The sequence below is a fragment of the Rhinopithecus bieti genome, unplaced genomic scaffold (assembly GCF_001698545.2).
Source record: "Rhinopithecus bieti isolate Rb0 unplaced genomic scaffold, ASM169854v2 scaffold_37657, whole genome shotgun sequence".
Lineage (NCBI taxonomy): Eukaryota > Metazoa > Chordata > Mammalia > Primates > Cercopithecidae > Rhinopithecus > Rhinopithecus bieti.
Genome location: NW_016815825.1, coordinates 339087 through 356553, shown reverse-complemented (window position 1 = coordinate 356553; position 17467 = coordinate 339087). Strand labels below are relative to the sequence as shown.

Below are 17467 nucleotides of genomic sequence, written 5' to 3'. Positions count from 1 at the left end.
AGATTATGTGATGAGACACCTTGGCAAAGTGAAGGCTGGAAGCTAGTTCTTAGGACTTTCTACCCCTCCCGGAAGTCCTGCTGACTAATAGAAGAAATGCAAAAGCCCTTAAGACAGCACCATCTGTAGAAATAGAATGTGAGCTACTTAGATAATTCTGAATTCTTGAGTGGTAAAAGAAGCAGGTGAGATCAATTTTAATATTTAACCTAATATATTAAAATAATAATTCACTACGTAGTAACTATGAAACAACATTAATATTTTCACATTCTTTTTTTTCTTACAAGCCATGTATTTTTTAATTCAGTGTGTATTTTCTACTTAGAGCACATCTGAATTTGGATGCTAAATTTTCATTGGCAGTACTCCATCTGTACGTAGGTTTCATAAAATTTAAAATTAAAAAAGTAAATTTATATGCTCAACTTAGTCCAATCACACTAAAAAGTTTTCCAATGACTGAATCAAGGGTGACTTTTTAAAATTTAAATTCATTAAGAATAAATAAACATTTAAAATTTAGAGTCTCAGTTGCACTTGCCTCATTTCAGGTGCTTGATTGATATGTTGCTGGCGATTTCTGCCTTGAACAGCACAGTCTAACACATGCCCCTTCCTCTCAGCAACTGGCAGGCTAGTGAGTCCAATATTCTATTAAGTCTATATGTTGGCATATCTCTCAGTCCCATCTCTTGATGGCCATGCCAAAATGTGGTCCAGCGCATCCTTACCCTCCACTGCTCTTCTCTTTGGTGGACCCATCTAACCTAGCTCAAGTGGCTCTCTCCCTCTTCCCCACATCTGCCTGCCTGTACCCACTCCTTGGTACAGGTGCCTATGCTGACAGTAGCCATATAGCTTTTTGGAAAGTAACAAAGAACAAGCTGGGAGAAAGAGTGGATTCATGAGAGGCTATGATAACAGTATGTTGTACCTGTGTTATAATGCACACCTCTTTCCTTCCGAAATATCTTTGCTGTACAAGTGACTCTGGCCATCAGAAAGCTTGGGTACACCTGCTCTTTTTTGTTTCTTTGAGACAGAGTTGTCTGTGTTGCCCAGGCTGGAGTGCAGTGGCACGATCTCAGCTCACTGCAACCCCCACCTCCCAGGTTCAAGCAATTCTCATGCCTCAGTCTCCCAAGTAGCTGGGATTACAGGCGTTTGCCAGGCTAATTTTTGTATTTTTAGTAGAGACAGGGTTTCGCCATGTTGGCCAGGCTGGTATCAAACTCCCGGCCTCAAGTGATCGGCCCATTTCAGCCTCCCAAAGTGCTAGGATGACAGGCGTGAGCCACTGCACCCAGCCTACCCAACTTTTAAAAATTTATTTATTTATTTTATTTCTAAAAAAAAAAAAAAACAAAAAACAGGATACATGTGCTGAATGTGCAGGTGTGTCACATAGGTATGTGTGTGCCATGGTGGTTTGCTGCACCTATTGACCCGTCCTCTACGTTCCCTCCCCTCACCCCGCAAACCCCCAGCAGGCTCTTGTATGTGATGTTCCTCTCTGTGTCCATGTGTTCTCAATGTTTAACTTCTAATTATGAGTGAGAACATGCAGTATTTGGTTTTCTGTTCCGGTGTTAGTTTGCTGAGGATGATGGCTTCCAGCTTTATCCATGTCCCTGCAAAGGACGTGATCTCATTCCGCTGCATAGTATTCCATGGTGTATATGTACCATATTTTCTTTATCCACTCTATTATTGATGGGCATTTGGGTTGATTCCATGTCTTTGCTACTGTAAATAGTGCTGCAATAAACATAGGTGTGCATGTGTCTTTACAGTGGAATGATTTATATTCCTTTGGGTATACATAACCAGTAATGAGACTGTTGGGCCAAATGGTATTTCTGGTTCTAGATCCTTGAGGAATCACCATACTGTCTTCCACAATGGTTGAACTCATTAAATATTTCCACCGACAGTGTAAAAGCATTCCTATTTCTCCACAGCCTCGCCAGTATCTATTATTTCCTGACTTTTTAATAATCACCATTCTGACTGGCATGAGATGGTATTGCATTGTGGTTTTGATTTGCATTTCTCTGATGATCAGTGATGTTGAGCTTTTTTTTCATGTTTGTTGGCTATGTAAATGTCTTCTTTTGAGAAGCGTCTGTTCATATCCATTGCCCTTTTTCATATCCTTTGTATGTTCATATCACTTTTTGATAGGATTTTTTTTTCTTGTAAATTTCTTTAAGTTCCTTGTAGCTTCTGGATATTAGATCTTTGTCAGTTGGGTAGATTGCAAAAATTTTCTCCCATTCTGTAGGTTGCCCATTCACTCTGATGATAGCTTCTTTTGCTGTGCAGAAGCTCTTTAGTTTAATTAGATCCCGTTTGTCAATTTTGGCTTTTTTTGCCATTGCTTTTGGTGTTTCAGTTATGAAGTCTTTGCCCATATCTATGTCCTGAATGGTATTGCCTAGGTTTTCTTCTAGGGTTTTTTATGGTTTGGGTTTTAAATTTAAGTCTTTAATCCATCTTGAGTTAATTTTTGTATAAGGTGTAAGGAAGGCCATCCCGGCCTTTAAAAGCCAGTTTATCTTAAAGACAAATAGGGCATGATCTCACTTAGAGGTTTTAAGTGTTCTCACAACTAAAAAATGCTAAGTATGCATATGTTAATTAGCTCAATTTAGCTATTCCACAAATATATATTTGAATGATATATTCAAAATATCATTTGTACATAATCTATACAATTTTTGTAAATTCAAATAAATACTTAATTTTAAGCAAATGTATCTTGGTAGAGTCTGATCATCTGAATTCTAGTGGGATTTTCATAGTAAGTTGAAATGGGGATTCTCCCAGGGGGAAAAAATGTATTTCTTCCAGGGAGAGTGAAAAAGGCTTCTTACCTATAAGTAAGAATAAAAATGTATAGCATTCACTGAACTGCATTGGAAACATAGCTCCTGGAGAACTTTTAGGAACATCTGAGTAATTATTCATGCCATGTATGCAACAGTACCTACGTTTACCTCTTTCTTTTCCTTCATGGGAGCCCCTGGGAGAGACTCTGCTGCCTTTGAGGTTCAGCATCTACCTTGGGGCCTGCTACTGAGGACTTGTGGACTCTATGTAATATTTTTCAAACACTAAGTGTGTTCAGCGCATCATTTGAAATACCCTTGTCATTGGTGCCTCATCTCCCTTGATGCAGGCAGAAATGTGTCCTTGTCCCTTGCTTTCCTCATCCTTTGTTCTCCATGGGAGCCAGAGGTACAGGTTGAGGTAATAAAGATACAAGTCCAGGCTGGTCTATAAAACCCAACCCATATTAAATTTTGTTATTAAACTCATCTTCTTAAGCTCCCTAGCTTAAGCTCGCTGATATTAGCTTCTGTGAACACAGCGTTGCCAAACAGACATGCAGGAGCCTGCCTGGATCCCTCAAATATTTTATAATTGAAGTTTGCTATGTGTCATAGCTTTCAAGATTGTCAACTTCCTTAAATGCACATGCAATTAGAACTCATGCGAACACTTTTATTCAAATGTAAAAGAATTATTGGGATAAAGTAGCATTTCCTACCAGTCCCAAGAGATGTCCTGCTTAAATAAATGTTCCATCATCAGATAAGCTTGAGACACTATTGTAGCTTCTCCCTTATAAGGGACCCGTCAGACACAGCAGCCAAGAAAAGCCCTGTGGCAGGCCGGATGTGGTGCTCATGTCTGTAATCCCAACATTTTAGGAGGCTAAGGTGGGTGGATCACCTGAGGCGAGGAGTTTGAAAACAGCCTGGACAACATGGTGAAACCCCACCTCTACTAAAAATATAAAAGTTATCTGGGCATGGTGGTAGGCACCAGTAATCCCAGCTACTGGGGAGCTGAGGCAGGAGAATCACTTGAACTCAGGAGGCAGAGGTTGCAGTAACCCAAGACCACACCACTGCACTCCAGCCCGGGCGACAAGCATGAAACTCTGTCTCAAAGAAGAAGAAGAAGAAAAAAAAGAATAAAAAAGCCCTAATGCAAGGAAGCTCGTCTGGCTTGGTTTACCCAGGGTTAAATAAACTTAATTGATTTGGGGACATAATTTTTCAGGGAACACTTGTGAACCACTTAAAAATTATTGCTCTGTGGGCTGGGCACGGTGGCTCATGCCTATAATCCAGCACTTTGGGAGGCTGAGGTGAGCGGATCACCTGAGGTCAGGAGTTCGAAACCAGCCTGGTCAACATGATGAAACCACGAAACCCTGTCTCTACTAAAAATACAAAAATTAGCCAGGCATGGTGTTAGACACCTGTAGTCTCAGCTACTCGGGAGGCTGAGGCACAAGAACCATTTAAACCCAGGAGGCAGAGATTGCAGTGAGCCGAGTTTGTACTACTGCACTCCAGCCTGGGTGACAGAGAAAAACTCCATCTCAAAAAAATATATATATATTTAGCTCTCTGAACTTATTTGATACCTGCCAATTTAAAATAATCTACTTCCAGTCTTCATTAAGGTCTTCTCAGGTATAAATATTTTAGAAAGACATCAAGGCTCAGCAAGTATGTAAGGTCATTTGTGGCATATCCAATTTATGAAAATAATCAACTTCTGGACTTTAGTCCTTTATTCATGCTTATCCCAGTAACTGTAATTTAATGTTCAGTGATTTCATAACCCTTGAAAAAGTTAAAAGAAACTGAAGGTGCTTATTTTAGACATCTGAACTTACTGACTATATTTTTGTTGTAGTCATGTGTTTTAACTCCAGCATTCCATACTATAGAGCGTTTTTAGATTATGACTCAGTTAAAAACTAAACTGAACTCAACTAAAACTAATTTACATTCCTGGCATTTAGTCATCAGTTAAATTGGTCAATAAATATTTCTTGAGGGTCTAATATACACCATAGACTAAGGCACTGGGAATACAGAAATGAAAACTACAAAGAATAGTCTTTGCCCTGTGAATGCTTGCAGAGTAAATAGGAAGATAAACATTAGGTAAGTCATGGTGGAGAGGAAATATTAAAGACACCTGAGAAAAAATATCAAGAGGATCCTACCTACCCATCTCTAAGTCCACATCTCTGTAAACTAGGAAGAACATAAAGAAGAAAGAGCCCACACTTCATCCAAAATGACAATATCTTTATTACATAGGAGGGACACATCCCAAATAATTGTTTATAGCACTCCCAACAATAAAATCAATGGCCTAAATGTGAAATTAATTGGAAGCCACCATCCTAATACACTGTTTTGGCGATTAAGCACATTAGATGGGATTGTTTCAGAAGGCCTAATTATTGTGTCTGCCACACTCATCTGTTTGAGTCATTCCTAACTTTTGGACTGCTGCCTAGACAATTCTGCAATACGGTTTCCATTGCGTATTCTTTTTTTTTTCTTTAATGCATAACTTTTCTCACTGTAGTCAAAGCTCAAAGCTCTAAACTGTGCTTTTGCAAATTCTAGATAAGAGTTCAAAAGTTCGTTGAAGTGTTGATTCATTGAGTTTGCATAAAGGTTGATATTTCATTTCTGTTTTGCAGGTTTATCATTTAGAAGTGCCTGTGTGAAGTCACTTTTGCTGGAAACTGCAGCCTGGGAGCTTTCTTTGTATTCACATCTCGCTCTTCTGTCAAGTATACTTTACCCTGACCTTACGAGTGGATGAAGATACCTCAGTTGTCTGACTTTGCCAATTGCTTAATTTCAGAATTCAAAAAGGGGGAAGAAAAACATCCTGCTAAAATATGAACATCTGAGTGTCTTATTTTCTAACATCGTCAATAGCTGGGAGCGTCAGCATTAAATATTCTCCCAAGGAGTGCCATGAAATTGAAGTCACTTTATTAAAAACAGGTATATCTGCAAAACAGCCAAGAGACTCAGACGTTGAAAGCCAGAGATGACACTGAGCGTGCTTTTATTGTGGCCCGCCATCTTCAAGTGGGACATATTGATTGATGAGTGATTGCCTGTCCATAAACTCTCTCATCATCCTGTTCCCTGGATTGGACTTCACTAAGCAATTTATCACTCACCTTCAGACTTACATGTGGGAGTTTTCACAACAGTAGTTTTGGAATCATTAGAACTTGGATTGATTTCATCATTTAACAGAAACAAACAGCCCAAATTACTTTATCACCATGGCTTTGAACGTTGCCCCAGTCAGAGATACAAAATGGCTGACATTAGAAGTCTGCAGACAGTTTCAAAGAGGAACATGCTCACGCTCTGATGAAGAATGCAAATTTGCTCATCCCCCCAAAAGTTGTCAGGTTGAAAATGGAAGAGTAATTGCCTGCTTTGATTCCCTAAAGGTAAGAGAATGCATTTTATGTGTCATTTCAATACCACATTGGACTTGCAAGCAGAGGCTTTTCATTGCACTTTTACAGAAGTTTAAAAATTGCTTTTAGATTCTGTTTTCTTGTTTGTGGTGACTTTTGGGAGATTTTCACTCAAATTTTTTCATATCAGGCATATATAAATTTTTTACATACCCATGTTTAAATTAAAAATACATGATGATGTATTTCTGGCCTGGCATGACATTCATGTACCCAAGAGTTTTAAATCAAAGTCTGGCTTGTGACAACTGAAGATAAATATTTTATCAACATTTGATCTTCTGGAGGTTATATAAAGGTGAAGAAATTGAATGTGTCACTTTTAAGTGCCAGTTATTCTGACTTAGCTCTTGAAGAGTTTTCTATTCTTATGGCTTTTTTTCTTTTTTTTTTTCTTGACCGAGTACTTCCTGAAACCCTTCTTTGAAAATGTGTCATGGCTAACAGAAATTATTAAGTACACATTCAATACTCAATACTTGAGAATCTACTTCATGTGAGTTATATGACAAAAGAAACTAAAGTGATTCAGATGGCACCCTTGATGAGCTTACTCTCTGGCAGGGAAAATATAGCATATCAGCAAGTATCTACAATGCAAGAAGAAGGGGACACATGCCTTGTGGGAGGAACAGACAGTGAACACATTTCTATGGAGTCCATAGAAGAGAGCTGGCTTCCAGCAGACTGTTTCAAGATACGTTTTTGGAGATTCAAGGCATCTGAGTCGTATACTGATCTGGGTGGAGTTAGGAAGATAGAATTTAATGAAAGATCTAGAAGTGGCATGAGTTAACCCATAATGCTGTAGAGTGTATTCAGCCCTAACATTATGAATCTGAGATTGTCTAGGGCAGTCCTACAGGCATAATCATATTGTTTCCAGGAGCAATAAATAAGGAACATAGGTTAAAAGAGCTCAGTGTTTACATCTCTGCAAGACTTCAATAAGTTTACCAAATAGTTAAGAAAATTGTCTATCAATGCTCTTGACATGATTTGAGAAATTACACAGCTGTTAGTTTACAAAATAGTGACCCTAGCCTATTCTTGAGTGTTAAAGAGACTGAGTTGTCCTTTAGGACAATTTTGTCTTAAGTAAAAAATTATGTCTCGTAAGACATAAGTCAAAATTTATAATTCTTATAAGACTTCAAACTATATATTTAAATTTTAATGTATCTTAAAGGGAAAATTTGTCAATACACTCAAAGCAGGAAAATGTATTTCTGACCCAACAAAAAAGTATTTTAAGGGTAAAATTTTGACAAAATAGATCTGTAATCTACATCAATACCTACTCCTATTTTATTCCTTTTATCATAAAAGTTTATTAAACTAGACTTTAAAATGATGAATTGTTTTACCTAAAATGGAAATGAATAGATGGATAAATCACAATTCATATAAACTATAACAGTACAAGCATAGTTATATATTAGTATATTTTGCCTTTAGTAAAAAAAGTAAACCAAGTCTGTATTTGCCTCTGTGATTATCAGCAATAGAAACATTCACTATGAAAAAGCAGTGCAGGCTGGGCATAGTGGCTCATGCCTGTAATCCCAGCACTTTGGGAGCTGAGGTGGGCGGATCATGAGGTCAAGAGTTCGAGACCAGCCTGGCCAGCATGGTGAAACCCTGTCTCTACTAAAATACGAAAAATTAGCAGGGCATGGTGATGTGTGCCTGTAATCCCAGCTACTTGGAAGGCTGAGGCAGGAGAATCACTTGAACCCAGGAGGCGGAGGTTATGGTGAACCGAGATTGCACCACTACACTCCAGCTTGGGTGACAGAGACTCTGTCTCAAAAAAAAAAAAAAAAAAAACAAGCAGTGTAGATTTAAAACTAGATCATAAAAGCTTCAAGATATGAAAACAGGTCAGTGATGATAAATTAATTTTTCAGGTCATCCCCAATTTTTCCATCTTATTAATCCAAGCCTTCTCTAGTTGGATATTTCATATTAAACATCACATTTTTTGCCAGTTTTTAAAAAACCTTATATTCTTTAATGTAATTAGAGAAATATGGGGAAAATAATTCCCGACCTATTAAGGCGAAGTATTTCATGAATATCAACTAGGCAACAATGCCTAGATCCTTGCTATTCATCACATCACTGTGGATTCNATCCCCAATTTTCCATCTTATTAATCCAAGCCTTCTCTAGTTGGATATTTCATATTAAACATCACATTTTTTGCCAGTTTTAAAAAACCTTATATTCTTTAATGTAATTAGAGAAATATGGGGAAAATAATTCCCGACCTATTAAGGCGAAGTATTTCATGAATATCAACTAGGCAACAATGCCTAGATCCTTGCTATTCATCACATCACTGTGGATTCACAATTGTTTGAGGAATCCAGCCCCCAGAATAAAGGGTCATGAACCATTTGTGTTCAGCATAAAAACATGAGCCAAGTTGTGAGAATGTTGAACACCATTCAAGTAAAAAAAGGCTGTACAAATCATTTTCAGAAGTGCCTGGTGGAACCTTTTTGAGGTGTTGAAGCATAGTTATATAGTGCCTCAAGTTATCAGTTCCTTTTCAGATTGTAGAATTTCAGGTTATTTAATGAGTGCAACATTATACATTTTTAAAACTGTCCAGCTGAAAAGAATGTGAAAACGGCCCACAGGCACAGGAGTAAAACAGATCTGAGTCTAAATACCTGCTCAACTACTTCCCAGCCTTGGGTGTGTCATTTATGACTTTTTGACTTGGTTTCCTCATCAGTCAAAGGAGGATATTCAGCAGAGAAACTGGCTGAAGTAAGTACGGTCTGTAGCAACACGCTGGCAGATTCACCTTACAAGGTTCTTGTGAGGATTGCAAACTCTTTCCACAGGACAGACCAATCAGAAAAGCACTCAAAAAATAGTAGCTAAAAAGAAAAATAATGACAATGATAATGATGAAGCTGTTTAACTTTACTTCATAATCGATTAAAAAAAACATTGTTGCTCAGTGTGCAACAGAGAGAACTCAGTGTGCAGTTGGAGCCAGTGTACAATAGAGAGAAGCAGCAAGGGCTTTGAAATCAGATGGACCAGGGCTTGACTAAGCCTGGCTGGGACCTAGGCAAGCTTCATCACTTGGGACGAGCTATTTTACCTCGTTGGCTTCAGTTTTCTCTTACATAAAATCGATCTAATTCCCACTTCATAAGGTTACTTCAAAGACTACTTGACCTGTGGCATCCCACATACTTAGCCCAGGGCTGAACAAGTCAGGACCTGGCAATATTAGTTTCTTTCCCTTCATAATAAAGTATCCCAGGATAGCCACTGATTCTGATGACTAGCTTTAAAGGCAAGATCTTGTGCCCAACTCTTAACAAGTCCAAACTTTTAAGAATCAACTGTGTGAATGATAGTACCTCAATTATACAAACTAGCCACGACAAGAAAAAAGATTTGGGGGACACAATATTTTTGTTATTTATTACAAGATATTTTGTGCAAACACTGTGAAGTATTTATTTATAACTGTGAAAGGAATCTATGTTGGACTGCCAGTATGGGGACAAGTCAATCTGAGTCTTTTTTATTGTTGTTATATGTTATTTATAAATATGAGTAAACTTTTCCATAAGTATGTACTAAATTTGTTGGTGGAAAGTGATTTGTTGAGCTCTTTGGCATGAGAATCATACATATATAAATGCATTTATAGAAGACATTTTGGAAAATATAGTACAGTTCTTACTGTGAAATTTGTGCGTTTTTCACATACCTTGTTGTTGTATTTTATGTAAAACACTGAGCATGGAAGCAGCTGTGATTTTTTTTGGAAGTTTCAGTATCATTACGAACAGTAGACTTTGTTTAACGATTTTTCTGAAAGGCCAGGTCACATTCCAGAATGCTGTGTTCCACAACTTAGGTTAACTTGACAAAATGCAAACTGTTTTATGAGCAATCGTCTCCCTTGGATTAGAGGCCTTGACCACGTTAACCATGTCTCTGATGCTTTTATGATCCATGAAACGCTTTCTCTCATAGCTAAAATGTTTGAGATTTTTCTTTCCAGATTCTTTTTTCCTGTAATTGATAGGAATTAATCTGAACCATTTGGTAAATTGAACATCAGGAAGGGAGCACATAAAGTAACATGAATGCTTATTAAGACTAAAAATGTCAGTATTTACCACTTTCAGGAAGTATTTATTTGCTTAAACATTTGAATTTACACTCAGCTTTAAAAGGGACACAACTTTAAAATAGGATTGCTAATTTTGGTTGAAAACACTCAGAGTATGGGGAAAATTGTTTAGACAATTTTAGAAATTTAGGCGTAATCTTTTGTAATAAAATTCATTTCAAGGACAGTGAGATCCTTTTAACACCTGCATCAGATGATGTCACTCCTCTGTTCAGGATCTTCCAGTGGCTTCTCACCACACTCAGAGTAAAGAGCAACACTGCAAAGGCTGCCTAGGCCCTATGAGATCTGCTTCCCCCTCCTGCCACCTGACTTCCTTTCTATCGCCACCACCCCCTCCAACCCACTCCAGCATCTTTGCTGTCCTCTGAATATGCCAAGTAGGCTTTGCCTTAGGGCATCTGCACTTGCTCTTTCTTCTGTTTGGAATACTCTTGCCTCAGCCACACAAACAGCATGTTTCCTGGTTCCTTAAGGTTTCTGATTAAAAATGCCAATTTGTGAATGAAGCCTTTCTGCCAACTTATTTCAAATTGTAATTCCGCCATTGCTGGGATCCCACTTCTTTCTTACCTGGCTTTACTGATCCCCCAACACCAGCGTTTGCTATGAGAGATGTTAATTTGTTTATTGGTTTATTATCTGTCTCGCTCCTCCACTCTGCTAGAACATAAGCTCTATGTGGATAGGGACTGTGTCTGTTGTGATCACTCTTGTGTTCCTGGAACCTAGAACAGTGCCTCATACATAATAGATATGCAATAAATATTGGTTGAATTGCATGTTCTCCATGTTCATCAGGAAAGTTTTCAAGCTTCTCAGATAGGGCTGCTGGATTTGATTGTACAGGCATGCACTGCACACTAGGGGCACCTTCCTCGTCACAGTCTATGTGATTGACACCCCCTGGAGTTGTGCAGTGGACAACCTGTACAGCCATGTGCTGTTGCCCTGGGATCAGTATCCAGATTTCAAAATCAGGGAGTTCTGTGTAGGAATTTCAAGGAGCAAGTGTGACTCTGGAAGTATAATACAACATTGACAAATTTTCAAGTAAATAATTTGATTTCCTCTTTAGGGTAATTCAAGCTGCATATGATGCAGAAACTACTTTTTTTCTACCCTCTGTGTCTGTCTAAATTTCAAAGATGTGAAGTGGAAGTTGCTCATTTGCCTATGGGATGCTGTCTGTAAGTTAGCTGATGGCAATATGTAATTTGCCAAGACTTTAAGTTCATGTTCTTAAATTGCTGTTGGGCTCCTTAATAGCAGCGAATTCTTTGCAGAAATTGTTTGAGTATTTTCTCAATTATTAATTTTGGCCTGATTTGCAAATATAACCTCAGACAATTTTTTTATTATCGATAGTCATCATTGTAGTAACACAGAGCCTACTATATGCCAGGTACTTTTCATGCATTATTTATTCCAATAACTCTGTCAGGTAAATATGATTAAATCACCCTTTTAGATGGGGATACAGGTTCAAAAATTTAAGTAGCTCACTTGTGACTACCAAACTGATGAATGGTGGAGAAAGGGCCTGACTCCAGGTAAGTGTGGCTCCTAGCCAGCACTATCCATTCCCTTCTTGTAACTGCTCTTACTGAATAAATCACTGATGTGGTTAATTCCAAAATTCTTAATAGCTTAATAATATTCATGTTTAACAAGATTAGCATGTTGAAGAGATCCAAAAAAAAAATTCTAGGCCAAGTGCAGTGACTCACACCTGTAGTCCCAGCACTTTGGGAGGCAAAGGCAAGAGGATTCCTTGAGCCTGGGAGGTCAAGACCAGGCTGGGCAACATAGTGAGACCCCATCTCTACAAACAAATTTTAAAAATTTGTGATCCCAGCTACTTGGGAGGCTGAGGCAGGAGGATTGTTGAGCCCAGGAGGTTGAGGTTGTAGTGAGCCATGATTGCGCCACTGTACTCCAGCCTGGGGGACACAGCAAGACATCATCTAAAAAAAAAAAGTCAAAAACCATTCTAAAATAGAAGCTCCCAGGAGTAAACCTGTTCAGATAGCAGAAATTTCAATCTTTAAAAGACAGAGACACTGCAAGAGAAAGTAAGGCATATGTTGTATTTGTTTCTGTTTGTGTCTGTCTATAAATATTATACCATCACCTACTAAATCTCTGTAACAAAAATGGTTTTTGTCCAAGGCATTGTTGGTGTGTGTGTGTGCCCATGTGATTCTGAAATGCATAAGTCAGTTTTAGAATGTAATGGAGCACAGGCAGGTCCATGCTTCAAGATTCTTGGACCCACCAATTGTACTTCCTGAAAACAAGCCCATCTCTTTCATTTGACTTCAGCTGTTCTGGGTATATCAACCACTTCCCCTGTGCACCCTCTCTGGACACTATTCAGACTTCATATCATAGTTTACTCCTGGACATCCATGCCCAGTGAGAGCCCAGAAGCTTCTGAAAGATGGGATTGTGTCTTACTTATTGTCATGCCCCAGCACCTAGCATGGCATCTAGCACAGAGCAGAAGTACAGTCATCCCCAGAGAATGCAGATGTGAACAGAGAAACCCTTACAACTTTTCCAGATGGACCTAGTGCTGCTCTATCAGTGATCTCCAGACCAAACCCTTCCTTCTATGTCGTTCACCATTTCCTTGAACATCTCTGTTTCATTTTGCAGTTTGGTTATTCGAGGAGAATTCTCTCCTGCTACTTTTTGCCGGTGTTGTTTTTCTAGTTCTTTCACCACGCTCACCGCCCTTCCTACTTTCCCTCTAATGCCACCTCTTCCTCCCCTTGCTCCCTCAGTATGGATGCTCCCCAAGACTCAGGATCAGCCTTTCCTAGTTTAGGTTCAGTCATCAGCTCTGAAAGCTCATCTGCTTTTATGCATTCATTTCCCACCTCTGTGCCAATGAATCCCAAATCTGGGTGTGTGCCCTCACTTGCCACCACCATGGCTCCAACTACCTACTGAACATCCCCATCTGAGTGGCCCATTGTCACCTCCAGTGCCACATCTCTAAATCCAAACTCTTGCCTTCCTACTATAATCCACCCCCACCCCCGAGTGCCTTGTTCCCCGGGCACAAAACCTGACCACTATGGCCCAAACTCTTGGTCCTTTCTCGGAGATTTTGTTGCTGTTTTTCGGGTTATAGGGAAGTATAATACCTTTAAGAATTAATCAAAACTAAGAAATCTTTACCCAGAAAAGTAGCCACACTTACAGACTATTACAAACAATCTGCAGGGTTTCATGTTTGCTTCTAAAAATTATCTATACATTGCAAGTTAAGAAATCTTCATCTTAAGAGAAGTCTGAAACATTTAAGAAGGCCTGAGGGTCTTTAAAAAAAACCTTTGAGTTAGTTTACAAATTTGCCCAGAGTCAAGATTAGCATCAAATTCCTCCCAATACCCAAGATATTCTGTGCTAAGAAAGGAGAAACATGCAGCTTTCAGGATAAAAGCAGAACCATGACTCCCTAAGAGCAGGTGGAATCAGTTTCAGTGCTTTGAGTAAGCAAAGAAATGAGGATTTTCAGGGTGTCAGGCACCTCCAAATGTCTCACTGAGGGAAGGCACATGTGCGCCATAGAGAAAGTCCTTTTCCTGGAGAAAGAAAGCCACTGTCCTGGAGACAGCGTCCTCCAGCAAGATGCCTACATTCTAGCCCATTTTACAATTTAGAGTTAGACAAAATCATCTCTGTTTCAGTTTCCTAAGGCTGTCGTAACAAAGTACCACAAACTGTGTGGTTTAAAACACCTGAAATGTGTTCTTTCTCATATCTGGAGGCCAGAAGTCCAAAATCAAAGTGCTGACAGGGCCACACTCCCTCTGAAGCCCGTGGGGTTGGGGACGTTGGGGGAAAGGGATGGGAACCAGTTCTTGCCTCTTTCGGCTTTTGGTAGCGCTGTTCCTTGGCTCATGGCAGCCTCACTCCAATCTCTACCTCCCTCTTCAGATGGCCATCTTCCTGTGTGTCTCCCTTCAAATCATCTTCCTGGTGTTTGAGTCTGTGGTCAAATTTCTCCTTCTTATAAGGACATCAGTTATATTGGGTTAAGGCCCCACCCTTCTTTGGTATGACCTCATCTTAAATTACATCTGCAACTACCCTATTTCCAAATAAAGTCACATTCTGAGGAACTGGGGGTTAGGACTTCAACATATATTTTGGGGGAACACAATTCAACCCATTAAAATAATATACACCTAGAAAACATCAGAAATCCAACACTGTAGTCTAATTCAATTCTGATGATTGGATTTGGCAAGAGAGAGGAGGCTTGCAAAACTCCAGAGGGTCTTTGGTACTGAATCAAAGAAGGAATGATGACAAACTGGCGTTCCATGATTACAACATTCTTTGGTTAAAACATGTAAAAGTATTTCATGGAGAAAAATAGCAACATTGATTTTCACCTATAAATGAGTGGAACACAATATCAATGTTTATTTTAACTGTATTTTTTATAGTTAGGTTTATTACTCATTTTGCTTTGGGCAGTGATGCTAACTTTTGTTAGTCAGTGTATCGATCTTACGAAACCATTCATTATTAAGACGTAAGGAGAAAGAAATATTTATGTTACAGGATTTGTTTAATATTCTATTCTTTTTAAAAATGAAAATAGTCAGCATTTCGTCAGTACCCTTCTTTCAGTCAAACTTTTGTTTATATTTTAGGATTTGAAAAAATGACACAATAGGAAGCAGAGATTTAAAATAAAAAGCCCTGGCCTGGGAATCTGCATCTGAGCCCTGCCTTTGTCACATGTAACATTTCACCTTTCTGGGATCCAGGTGTCTCACTAGCAAATATTCTTTAGCTCACTCATTCATTCATTCATTCATTCATTCATTCTCTCATTAACTAAACAAAAGGGGGCAAATAAAAAGGAACCAGGAAGGTGATATGAACAAATGACTCAGCTCTCCGTGTTGGAGAGACTCAGGAATTGCTGGAGACAGCAGAAAATTAAGTGAGGAGCTCATGACCCCTTTAACGACAGCAGCTGCCACTCAGCAATAGACAGCTGTTGCCTGCCTTGTGATAATCTGAATAATTGTTAAAGAGAAACAGAAATTCAAATTTTGATGTGATGTTTCCCAATTTCTGAATCTTGGCAATCAATTAAAATCTTTTTAAACCTTAGAGTCCAAATAAAACACATCTTCAGGATGGATTCAGCCAGTAGACTGCCATATTTAACCTCTGAAATAAACAAATAAATATTGATTAGGTGCTCTTAAACACTGGGAATATAACAGCATAGATTGCTTCTTCTATCAATAGAGATCATTGAAGGCACAGTGAATTTATCAACTGCTCTTAATCATCCTTGAAAGACTGTATTCACACTGATTTGGTGATTCAGTCTCATCTGGTTTTCGCCTCACCTCATTGGCCAGTCCTCTGCCTCCCTTCCTGAATCTTTTTCCTTCTGACCTCTAAATATTGGACTCTCTCCAGACTTAGTCCTTGAACATCTTCTCTACACATCCATGGTGGCACCTTACTCTTCTTAGAACTCACCAAACACGTTCTTGCCTTAAAGCCTTTGCACTTGCTGGGGCAGCCACCAGAACACTTGGCCTGCCAGATGTCTTTATCCAATCCAACGACCATAAACATTTCTAGATGCTGAATATTTCTTAATTTCTATCTCAGCCCTGATTTCTCTCCTTAACTCTAGTCTTATGTATTCAACTGCTTACCTGGCATATCTACTTGGATATTTATTTAATGACATCTCAAACTTAATGTGTCCACCAATAACTTTTTAATTCCCCACTCAACCTACTGTTCTCATTGGAACAGTTCTCAGCAGATGGTACCATTCCTTCGGTGGATCAGATCAAACACCCTGAAACCCACCTTCATTCTCTTCTTGTCGTTGCTGCCATATCCAATCCATTATAAGTCCTATTCTCTCTGTCTTCAAAACAGACCCTAAATTAAAGCACTTTTCATCACTTCTATCATGACCACCCCAGTCCAAACCACCATCGTGTCTCATATGGACTATTATAGTAGCCTGCTAGCTCTCATTTCTCTACTCTAGCACTCAGCGATCCTTTTAAAACATAAGTCACAGCATGCCAGTCTCTTGCTCAAAATCTTCCAGTAGTTCCCACTTCATTTATGACATTCAAAGTCCCTTAAGGCCCTATGTCATGTTTCACCTGTTGCATTTCTGGCCCCACAGATCAGCCACCTGCTCCCCCGCCCCCTGCACTGTGCTGCAGCCACACTGGCCTGTTTATTATTCAGGGCCTTGACACTGGCTATTCCCTCCACCTGGAATGCTCTTCTCCCAGGGAACTGCAAGCCTCAGTTCTTCATGATAGTCTGGTCTTTGCTTAAATGTCACGTTTGCTCACAAAAGCAACCCTGGAATTGTCTTTGTGTGATGCTGTCTATCTACTGTGTCTCTCTACTTTGTTTCCTCCACTGAATGTAAGGCTGGGGGACAGGAACTGCCTTGTTGTATCCCTGTGCCTGGCAGCTACTGGCTGTACACCCATTCTTGCTAGTGAAGAAATGTATCCTTATATCCTAAATTTTAAGGTTCTAACTATTCCAATAAAATTTAGATAGCTTTTCTGGCTGCTTGTTACTCAGTTTTTGCCATTAATGTACAAACAGAAAAACATCACTGCTAAAGGCTTTGTACAAAGAAGGCTCTTTGGTTTACAACTGAAAGGTGTTGCATGCTTACTCATGTTTATAGCTGTCCTAAAAGCAGGTCACATGGAGACTTGCTCAGAAGTGTCAGCTTAGAGCTATTACAATTCATGGATTGGCTTGTTGGGCAACTTCACCATTCCCAAAAACTTGGCCCTAGACTGATGCTGGTGTTTGATAAAATTTTCACTAGTCTGCTCTGAAATAAGGACACTGAAATACGTTTTTCTCATTAAGGTAAATTCATTCAATTTAAAGGCTGTTTTTTTTTTTTTTTTTTTTTT

The 17467-nt window shown here is 39.1% G+C and overlaps 1 protein-coding gene across 10 annotated transcripts in view; it reads left to right on the top strand.

Annotated features, from left to right (window-relative positions):
- MBNL2 (muscleblind like splicing regulator 2) overlaps positions 1 to 17467 on the top strand; it is a 181519-nt gene that overhangs the window by 45696 nt on the left and 118356 nt on the right. For all 10 annotated transcript variants that reach the window (XM_017854065.1, XM_017854069.1, XM_017854066.1 and 7 more), the window contains exon 2: positions 5525 to 6301. In XM_017854065.1, the coding sequence (XP_017709554.1) occupies positions 6128 to 6301 (174 nt within the window). In that variant the 5' untranslated portion in view covers positions 5525 to 6127. The remainder of the gene's footprint in view (positions 1 to 5524; positions 6302 to 17467) is intronic.